At 38.1% G+C, this 10,319-nt stretch overlaps 2 protein-coding genes across 2 annotated transcripts in view; one reads left to right on the top strand and one right to left on the bottom strand.

Annotated features, from left to right (window-relative positions):
* The window catches only part of LOC101862088 (QRFP-like peptide receptor), a gene marked incomplete in the record, with an annotated part of 15,824 nt that extends 15,078 nt beyond the window's left edge, over positions 1-746 (top strand). The window contains 1 exon segment of the mRNA XM_013088752.2: positions 94-746. Coding sequence (XP_012944206.1) covers positions 94-164 — 71 coding nt within the window.
* Positions 747-1,816: 1,070 nt separating this feature from the next.
* LOC101857086 (bolA-like protein 1) lies at positions 1,817-7,458 on the bottom strand. The gene is made up of 5 exons (XM_005090975.3): positions 7,305-7,458; positions 5,599-5,646; positions 5,039-5,155; positions 4,143-4,211; positions 1,817-2,943 (listed from the first exon to the last, which is right to left on the bottom strand). Exons 1-5 carry the CDS (start codon positions 7,422-7,424, stop codon positions 2,866-2,868), a joined length of 432 nt encoding a protein of 143 aa, XP_005091032.1. The 5' UTR covers positions 7,425-7,458; the 3' UTR covers positions 1,817-2,865.
* Between the last annotated feature and the right edge of the window lie 2,861 nt (positions 7,459-10,319).

Here is a 10,319-nt window from a genome sequence, read left to right as displayed (position 1 = left end):
AATAATAATAATAAAATAACACAAAAACCCCAAATCTCAATAATCCTGTTCCAAATACAACATGTTAATTATCGAATTATTTCTCTTCCACAGCAACATTACCCCACGAGGAAGCGGGGCGGAAAGCAGAGGACAGGTCGCCCAATCCAGACAAAGCTTACTGAAACTCCGACACAAACACGTCATGTAGCCTACTGGTGGGCGCTCTAAGTGTTAGCTAAGCTGGTACATTGTATCATGCTGGACTACGAAAAGTCCGGTTCGAATCTCAGACTGGTCGTTTTTGAACTCTGGTCGTTTTGTGAGTTTTCAAAGTTCTCAACCCGGCATCTGGCTCGACCCTATTGGAGACGGACATTAAATAAATTCGAGGGTCCAGCCTTTCACTTTTACTTTAGAAAGGGGTTCTCGTGGTCTTGAAGTGCAGTGTTCAGCTCTCATTCAATAAGCCCTGGGTTCGAAACCTGATGGCGATGGAACATTTTCTTCTTAAAAATTTTCTCGTTTTTTTTTTTTACCATCTTTCCTGCTCTCACATCATGTTCTGAATTTTGCTTTCACTTCCACTTTAAAAATTTGGCAAACACTCAGATTCGAAATATGAACGTCTATGCCCTGTCTGAGGGTGTAACCAACAGCACACTACAAAGAACAGCCTTTTATTCTGTGACCACCTTTTCATTGTCCATCAGTGTCTTAAATAACAATATATATAAAACCACAGCAATAACAATTATGACATACTACAAAAGCGTTGTCTACTTGTTCCCTCGAAGACAGTGTGCGTGTTCTTTTTTTTCCAAAGGAACACTGTCTTTTCATTTCGTCCTGTATTGGCTAAAAATTTATGTTTTAAACAATTAAAACCTTTTGTTTTTGTTTATTAGAGGTTTTTACAGCGCTGGCAACTGCATAAGGTCATATGAGCGCCAGAATATTAGAGGTGTTACAAGAGAGTAACAAACATAAAAAAGAAGGAGGGGAGATAAGGACGAGATGTTTGATAGGAAAGAAAGAGCAAACCACACCAGAGCACCCGCCAACCAACTACAATTAAACCGTTCAATAAGAAATAAATACACACACCCTTGCATGTGCCTTCAACAGTTACAAGCACAGTAAAACCCTGATAACATAAACTAAAAGGGACCAGAGAATTTCTTCATGTTCAGGTGGCCTTGCGGTTAGACTTCCAGACTCGCAACCAAAATGTCGTGGGTTCCAATCCTGGTCAGGGGCCCGATATTGTGTCATTGGGAAAGGGACTTTACATGTATTTTCCTCACTTCACCCTAGTGGGGATGGGTACATAACATGAATGATACAATACAGTGAAAGATCTTTTCAGTTTGTGTTTGAGAGCGTACAATCCACAGCTAGCACTATAATATGCTTCTAGGGAAACCTAGGATATTTTTGAGTGTGTTAGCTGTCTGTCATACATCTAAAATATGTCACTACATTGTATTGGGCTAGAGGGTATAAACCCTTGAGTTTTTTATTTGGTCGCTTTTAAGCACAAGGGGGCCATCCTGAAAAATGCTGTTTTGAGTAAATCGAGGGTAAAGCTTTTGCCCCTTGTTTAGTTTCTTTAAAAGGCAAAGAGAGTTTTCTCCATTACAAAACAAAAAACATACACACCAATGAAATAAAACTTCTCCTACTGGTGGGGCAAAGCCCACTTTTGGTATAAGTCAAGATTTCTGGAAACCCCTGAAATCTGAGTTAGCCCGCTTGTCCTTAAACGCGACCATTTTTAAAATTTGTTGACGCGAAAACAAAATGCGAAAGGGGACATAACAAAGACAACACATTATTGATTTTAAAAGCCAAAGATGTTATTTTCCCTGCAAAACAACTTGTTCCATACCACAATACTTATTTCAAAGCTTTGTTTTGCTAAAATTTCATAGTCACAGCACCAAAAAATTCTATCAATAACTCAAAGGGCAACAACAAAAAATGGAAAGATGATAAAAAAAACAATCATTTTTATTAACAAAATAGTGTACACTGCTCCTTTTGAAAATTGAAAAGTCTTTCTTTAGAGGAGACAAAATCATAAAGTCCAAGGGCAATTAAAGTTAAAGACAAAACCAAAGCATCATTCAGATTAATTCAATTAATTTCATCGCAACAATACTTTTCCTTAAGACTGAACAGAAATGACAAAACAGAGGTAGTTCAAAAGACTAAAAAGCATAGAATCTAACTACAGAGATAAAAGAACGGTTTAAAAAAAATGTAAAATAATTATAGGGAAAAACATCTCATCAACAGTTGGACACCTTCAAGAGGTAATCCTATCAGAAAACAGAAAACTCACTCATTCCTAAAATCATTTGTCACACAGATTAGTTTCCTTCGCCCTGTGATCATTCACATTCATGTGTACAAAACACACTTATCCATAGACATGGGCACAACACACACAGAGAAAACACACCTATCCACATTCATGGGTACAACACACACATATAAAACACACCTATCCACATTCATGGGTACAACACACATATATAGAAAACACACCTACCAACATTCATGGATACAACACACATATACACCTACCCACATTCATGGGTACAATACACACATAGAAAACATACCTATCCACAGACATCGATACAACACACACACAGAAAACACACCCACCCATATTCATGGGTACAACACATACAGAAAACACACCTATCCACAGACATGGGTACAACATACACACCTGAAAACACACCTATTCATATTCATGGGTACAACACACACATAGAAAACACACCTACCCACATTCATGGGTACAACACACACACACAGAAAACACCATCCACAGACATGGGTACAACAAACACAGAAAACACGCCGGTCCAATCACAATCCAGCACCACCGCGGCATGGAGGAGACTGGCCCACATCTTGAGACGTCTCCCATTCCTTTGGGGTTTTTGCCTGGGAAAAGAACACAAAACAGCATCTGTTGAAGTCAGAAGCTATACAAGTAAAGTTTTTTTGTTTTTGTTTTTAAATTAGAGGTTTTACAGAGCCCGCAATTGCATACGGTCATATGAGTGCCAGAAGATTAGAAAGGTTACAAGAGAGTAACAAACATAAAAAAGAAGAAGGGGAGATAAGGACGATATATGTTTGATAGGAAAAAAGAAGTAAACCACACCACAGCACCCGAAAACCACCCACATACGTGTAAAGACAAGCACATCGACACAATAATGACAATTTAGTGCAGGGGGGGAAATAACATTATAAATCGAAATAATAGAGGGAACGAAAAAGAGTTGAACCTACTTATGTCCTCCCCACCCACACCCACAATATTATATATGTGGGAATTTAAAAGAGGCATGGGATGAAAATAAGGAAAGACATACTTCTAGATCCCCATAGGAAGATATTACATCTTCCTATGTTATAGGGATACTGGAAAATACTAAACTAAACAGTACTCGTGTCAACCTACTAAGTAATGACAGACTAGTCTAGCACGTAGATAGCAAACACACACATTGCAAACACATTTTTAAAATTTCAGGTTCTGACTTTTCTTTTTGCAAGTATTCTTTATATTATATAAATTCAAGGCACAAACATAGCATAAATAGTTGGGATATAATGGTCAAAAATATTAACATCAGCAAGTTTAGATCTAAATAAATGAGAGTGAGAGACAGCGAGAGAGAGAGAGAGAGAGGGGGGGAGAGAGGGGGGGGAGAAAGGGTTGAGAGAGGGAGAAGTAGGTGTAAAAGAGTGATATAAAGAGGGAGACAGAGAGAGAGAGAGGGGGAGGGGGGGGGGGCACAGTATGAGTGTAGGACAATGACCTCTTTATAAGTCAAGAGCAATCGTGTATGACAAGGATATCGTAGGCCAACATCAAAAAAGTGTTCAGCAGAAGATGTAACCAACATACTTCAGTTTAGTGTGGGGAAACCTCATTCCCCAGAAGGCAAGTTTTATTGATCCCTCGTGTGTCAGCAATGTTTCTCCTCTATAACAGAAAAGAAGTAGGACCTACCGGTGGCACTCTTCAACCATCCATAAACCCACAAGCTCAGTGGTTAACAATAACAACAACAACATATATTAATATTACAAAGCTTCCAGCAGAAGCTTACTTGAGTGGGAACACTTACAACAATGGACAATGCGTGAATGGATGATTCCAACTCCTCTTCCAAGGCTTTATGAACCAGCTGGTGTTTCTAACAAAGAGAAGATATAAACAATTTAATGGCGAGCATCTATGTTGTTTGTGTAAAGAGAAATCCATTAACACAACAAACTATCTATCGAGGCAGGGAAAAACAAGACAAACTGAGGGAAAAAAGATGAAGGAGTAGAATCTATCTGAGGTACCCTCGGACAGCTGCATTTGTACAGCTGTTGACATTCCTCTGAACCAGTGACCATCGGAACTTGAGCCCTTCAGCCTACATGTTGCTGACACAAATTGAACAAAGCATGCAATGTCGTATTTATTTATGCTACATTCTAATCTTATTTATTTAGTACTGCACTGGGACATGGCACATGAAGACTAATTATTATACAACCTGGTCTTTTAAGACATACAAACTCAATTTTAAATTTAATGCTGCAGACCAGTATATATGTTGAGCTGGAAAAAGGTGTAAGTTCAGTTATCTTTTTATTGAAACTTAAAATTTCTGAACCCTACTTCAAAAGGTTAAAATCACAACACTTGAGCAAAAAGCATACACGGAAGTAATTTTGTGAAACTAAGAATACTTCTGAAAAAAACTTCTGGTGATATCTTCTACCTATTTTACAAAAACGATCGCAATTTTTTGTTTTCTAACCGCCCTGAAAGAGACCATGAGACAATATTTCATTATTATGAAAGGTAAAAATTACATTTTTTAACTTATTCTGTTGTAATAATATGAAACAAAGCATAGAATCAAAGATATAGAGAAAAATACACTCTACTCTAATGCTTTTCAATCAGGAATACAGTGTCCTAGTAGACTGTAACATTTAGTCAGTAAATTGAGCTGTAGAGGCTTACCTGTAAACGTTTCACATTCTCAAAGGCCGTTGAAACAATTACAACCTTGAAGTGAGACTCAGTCCCCTTGGGAACGTTGTGCATGTAGCTCTCATTGATGACATCTAGATGCTGGGGCTAAGGAAGGAAGAAAAAAACCCCGTTAAAAATGTAATATGAGTATGAGTATGAGCTCATGTGAGAAAGATAAAAAGGAATTCCAGGCTCTAAAATTTCATATCATTATAATAAGCAATATATAATAGATTAGAACTAAAAGTGTCCAGGAAAATTAGAACAAAAGTGTCCAGGAAAATGTGTTCCGCAACTTTAGAGGCATTTTTCTTAAAACTTTGTTTCAATGGTTACTGACTTCAAAACACCACAACTGCTAAGAATTTAAAATCTTGAAAATTTACAGGCAAAATGTAGAGAACTGAAAGAATTTAATATAAGATGACAGTCTGATTGTAAAAACGTCCGAGAGTTCCAATAAGTCTAGCTTCCCCCCTCCACCCGCATAAATTTTCCTTCTTTTACCTAACTAATAATAAAGCAATAAGGTCAGCAATCAATATTACCTTCAAAGCCTCCGTCAGCTTTGTGCGTATAGCAGTCTCCACTGGTTTCTGAAAATAAAATTTTAATCATACATTAGTTAAGTTATTGTACCGTAATTTCTCGATAGGAATATATTCATTCACTTAATACTTTTGTAAATATCTACAATCAATGTAAGAAACAATTTGAGACTAGGAATCTCAGGCATCAAAACCAGCAAATCTGATGAAAAAAAAGTGACCACACTCAGCGACTGACTTCCATATATATATAATACTTATGCTTTGAGTTTGAGAACCTTTTACTGGGTTACTGATCTCTCCCGTCACCCCCAGTTTTAGGAAGGTTAATCATCATGGTTAAGATATTCAAAATATTGGGTCCAAATGGTATGTTACACCATGGTTTACTAACTATGGTAAATTGCCCTTCAATTTAACCTGGTAGCCTAACAATTTAAGTTTTAGAGTAAGAGTTTTACGGCACTTGCAACACAATAAGGTCATGAGTGCCGAAGATTGGAGGTGTTACAAGAGAGTAACACACAAAAAGGAGAGGAGATATGACGATAGATGTAGGAAAGAAGAAGCCAACCACACCAGAGTACCCACCAACCACCCACTAACAATTCAATAGACAAGTTAGATCTAATTGAAGTTATAATGAAATTTATAAGATTAATTTTATATAATTTTGTAAATAATGTACTGGTACGAGGTCAAAAACCTTGTTCAAGTCCCAAGCCAGTCACCAAGTCTCTCTACTGACCTTTAAATCTAGATCTAAAGCTAAAAGGAATTAGAAGATCTACTAAGAATTGAATTCTGTCTGTAACTTGACTTTTATTTAACGATATACACAAAACTTGATTAAATTTGATGTCTGGGAAGACACAAGCCAAATTATGCCAAATATCAATTCAATTCAGTAGGCCTAGATCTAGGCACTCCCATACAATTGCTGTCCCGTTAGGGGATACACTTGTTTTGACCCCACCGATGATTGCTTCTGGTTCTAAACGATTGTAAACTGTTTGATACGCGTGCCGATATGGACAGATAAGATCAAGTGAAATTTTACTGCTCATTTTGTAGGCTAGATGTACCGATAAAACATTGATACAGACTCTATTTAAATCAGTATCGATATAGATATCTAGTACTCTGTGCTAGGCCTAGTGTGATTTAGCCAAGTGCAACCGTGACAGCTATTGTACAGGAGTGCCTAGATCTAGTCCAAGACGTCCAAGTATAACACGGGGTGCCCATTGCCGCTTGCGGATGGGATCTGATCAGGTCGGGGGCGATCGCCCCACTCATCTCCCGTCGCCTGAAAACAAATGCATTTGTATAGATTATATTTGCCTTTGGTGACGAGTCGGGCGCGTTCGGCTTGTTGCCACGAAGGCATCTTTGTGCACTTAATCTGGCTAGTAAACCGACCTGACCCGACCCCCCAATGGGGACTCTGTATGCTGTATAAAAGTTTAGAATCTAGATCTAGATCTATATCTAGATACTAGTCTAGATCTAGATCTAGATTAGATATAGAGTCTAGATCTAGATCTAGATCTAGATTCTATATTCTAGATTCTCTAGATTTATAGATCTAAGAATTTGTTTACCGATTTGAAACATTGACATTGCCTAACGTTGTTATTGACCTCGTCAACTTAGATTTAGATACATCAACAGTACGATAAACTGTGAAATTTACGACCACTCACTTCATCACCCATGACTGTTGAATGAATGCTAGCACCACTGCAAGGCAATGACTTTGCAAAAGAATTTACTTTGGCAAAGCGGGCGTACTGATAGACAGACCGACCAAACTTCAGAGCCATTCGGTTTCGCTTTGCAAGAGGGATCACTCTTGACTCTTTTCTTCAGTTATCAGCTGACTCTCCTGTGGGGGAGGAAAAGTATTTCGTACAGGCAAAGAGGTTATAAATAGAGCTCGATGTCTTAGCTGTGACGTCACGAGTGTCAAACTTGGGCGCGCCGCCATTCCTGAGAGGAATATTAAGCCAGTCTGTGCATAGAAATACTTTTCAATCACGGATTAATGATAATCAGCAGTCTTTTGATGTTTATTTCTTTTTTAAATGTGATTTGCCTAACGCTAAAATTTACTCCTAGGCAGTGGCGGTGTGTTCTAAAAGTGGATGGGGCTGAGAAACGTGAGGAGGTTGAGTTCAAAGATAATAATAATAATAATAATAATAATAATAATAATAATAATAATAATAATAATAATAATAATAATAATACGTAGATAGTATGATATTAATAATGATGAATGTATAAAAGGGCGATTTAAAATAATTTGCATTCGCCCAGCACACAGCCTTCAACGAGATTATAATAGTACTAGAGGTCGCAGCTGTGACGTCACCCACGTAAATTGCGGGCCCCACTCAGCTCGCTTTGTCGTTATTTTTTAGAGGATTAACAGCGCTGTTACTCTGCGCGTGCCTTCAACGCCTAGGTCTTCATAGAGTTTAAAGCTCCGTGCAGTTTTATCTTAAGTTTTCTTTTTGTTTGCTGTTGTTGTAATCATATAACGGGGGCTCTCGTGGCCTACAGGTTAAGGTGTTGGCCTCTCATTCAAAAGGTCCCGAGTTCGAATCCGGGTAGCGACCGAAAAATTTTCTTCTCTAAATTTGTCTCCTTTCACCTCATTTCCTGCTCTCTAGCAATGTTCTGTCGTCTGCTTTCGTCTCCTCTTTCTGCCCCCACCCCCTCACCTCCTTTGCCCCTTCCTTTGGGCTCCTGATTCTTTCTGCAGCCTTTCTACTGCTACTCTTTCGCTTCTTCTTACTGCTGTCTTTCAGCCACACCCCTGATCTTCTGGTAGGAAAGATCTACACCTAGCCTTCTCGGACAAGAGCGAACAATCTCGGAGGGCCCGTGTGCAAGTTGCACACGTTAAAGATCCCTTGGTGGTCTAAAATCGATAAGTGTAGGCTTCGGCCGCCACCCTGGCAAAATTCAAAATTTCCTACCAACTGAAAATATTAGGTGTGTCCCGCGCGCTCATATGACCTTATGCAGTTGCGAGCGCCGTAAAACACTTTTACAAAAACAAAACAAATCATATAACATACGCGCATACACAATACCGCACCTGCTGACCGATTGTTTTATGCACTACAAATGAGCAGAGAGATATAATAATAATAGGATGCATTGTTTATTTTTCCAGGGTGGGATGGGGGAGGGGCGGAGGGAGACTAAGTGAGTAATTGAGACTGTTAAGAAAAACGACGATTTAATCATAATTACAGAATGTAAATTTTAATAATTATATTACTTGTATTATTATTATTATTATATTATTATTATTTTTATTATTATTATTATTATTATTATTATTATTATTATTATTATTATTATTATTATTATTATTATTATTGTTGTTATTATTCTTTTTGTTGTTCGTGTCCACTGTGCACATTTTATTGTTGATGTTGGTGGTTTAAAGTCATGGCTGAGGAGTGGAGGAATGATTGGATAATGTTGGTTCTTCAGGTGTGGCAAGGTTGTGGTCGGGTCGGGTCGGTTTTTAATTTAGTTTTAGTAAGAGTTTTACGGCCCTTCCAACGCAAGAAGGTCATATAAGAGGAGGAGAAAGAAGGACGACATAGCTTTTGATAGGAAAGAACGGTTTTGCAAGCCAGATAGGCCTAAAGGGTTCAAGCGGCTATCGTGGCACAAACTCGTCCGACTCGTAGCCTCAAAAACAAAAGGGTATTTTTTTTTTACTAATACACCCGTCTCATGTACACGTTTGATATACTTTTATTCTAGTAGTATTTTGCATGCTGAACACGAATATGGCCTTCATTTTTGCTGCAAATCAATAGTTATTGAGTTATTGATGTTTGAAAATAGTAGATTTAACTATAATACTATAAATGGGGTTTCAGGGGGGGCATGCCCCCCTGACCTCAAAAGAATCTGGGGGGTTTCGGGGGGGGGGGGGCATGCCCCCCTGAATTTCACAATGATTTGATGTTTTGGCAATTAGGATTGATATTTACTTGAAAACAATTGATTTGCAAGGGTTTTAGTGGCCATGCGTGTGTTCTACAGCAAAAATTGGGGCAGTTTATGCATCTATGTGTGGGTGCAAAAGTAAAAATTTACCGTCTGTTTGTTTTCAGACGACGGGCGAGTCGAGCGGTCGACCCGACTCGACCCCACCCGATCCGATTCGCAATAGGCACTAAGCACCCGGTACTTTAGGAGGATGAAAATAATAGTGATCGTAGAAGGTCCACATGCAGAAAAAATTAATTAGTGAGACAACTTCCAGGCATTTAGACATAATATTGTGGTTGGGTGCACAACATTACTTAAACATAAATTATTAATAATAATATGGTGCCTGTCGGTGACGCATAGCCTAATAATTATGCCTAAATTACCCTGTCCAATTCTTTGAGAAAAGAAAACAAATAGCCCAATAAAAGCCGAATATTGTAAAAGGGATTTTTTTCCTTCTTAAAATGAGTAGGCCTATGCTAAACAGCAGATTAGTTCAATGGTTAAGTAGTAGGCCTACGAAAAGGATATTTCTTTTAAAGTATACTGGGTACGATAATGCAATATTAAAGGTGTCTTTAATAATACACGCATATTCTTTAAAACTTCATGAAACTACAATTATTGGCTTTCAGAGGAGTAAGACGTTGGATTTTCCTTTTAGTAAAAAAAATAAAATTCTGAAATGGCAA

Source organism: Aplysia californica, unplaced genomic scaffold, assembly GCF_000002075.1.
Source record: "Aplysia californica isolate F4 #8 unplaced genomic scaffold, AplCal3.0 scaffold00024, whole genome shotgun sequence".
Lineage (NCBI taxonomy): Eukaryota > Metazoa > Mollusca > Gastropoda > Aplysiida > Aplysiidae > Aplysia > Aplysia californica.
This window is presented reverse-complemented; position numbering and strand designations above follow the sequence as displayed.

Bases quoted from the DNA above. Each gene is read 5' to 3' on its own strand.
- LOC101857086 (XM_005090975.3), bottom strand. From the start codon at position 7,424: ATGGCTCTGAAGTTTGGTCGGTCTGTCTATCAGTACGCCCGCTTTGCC. The intron at 5,647-7,304 runs GTGAGTGGTCGT...TTTTATTTTCAG, and splicing joins CAACAGTCATGGGTGATGAA to AAACCAGTGGAGACTGCTAT. The intron at 2,944-4,142 runs GTAAGTGTTCCC...TTCTTTTCCCAG, and splicing joins TTCACGCATTGTCCATTGTT to GCAAAAACCCCAAAGGAATG.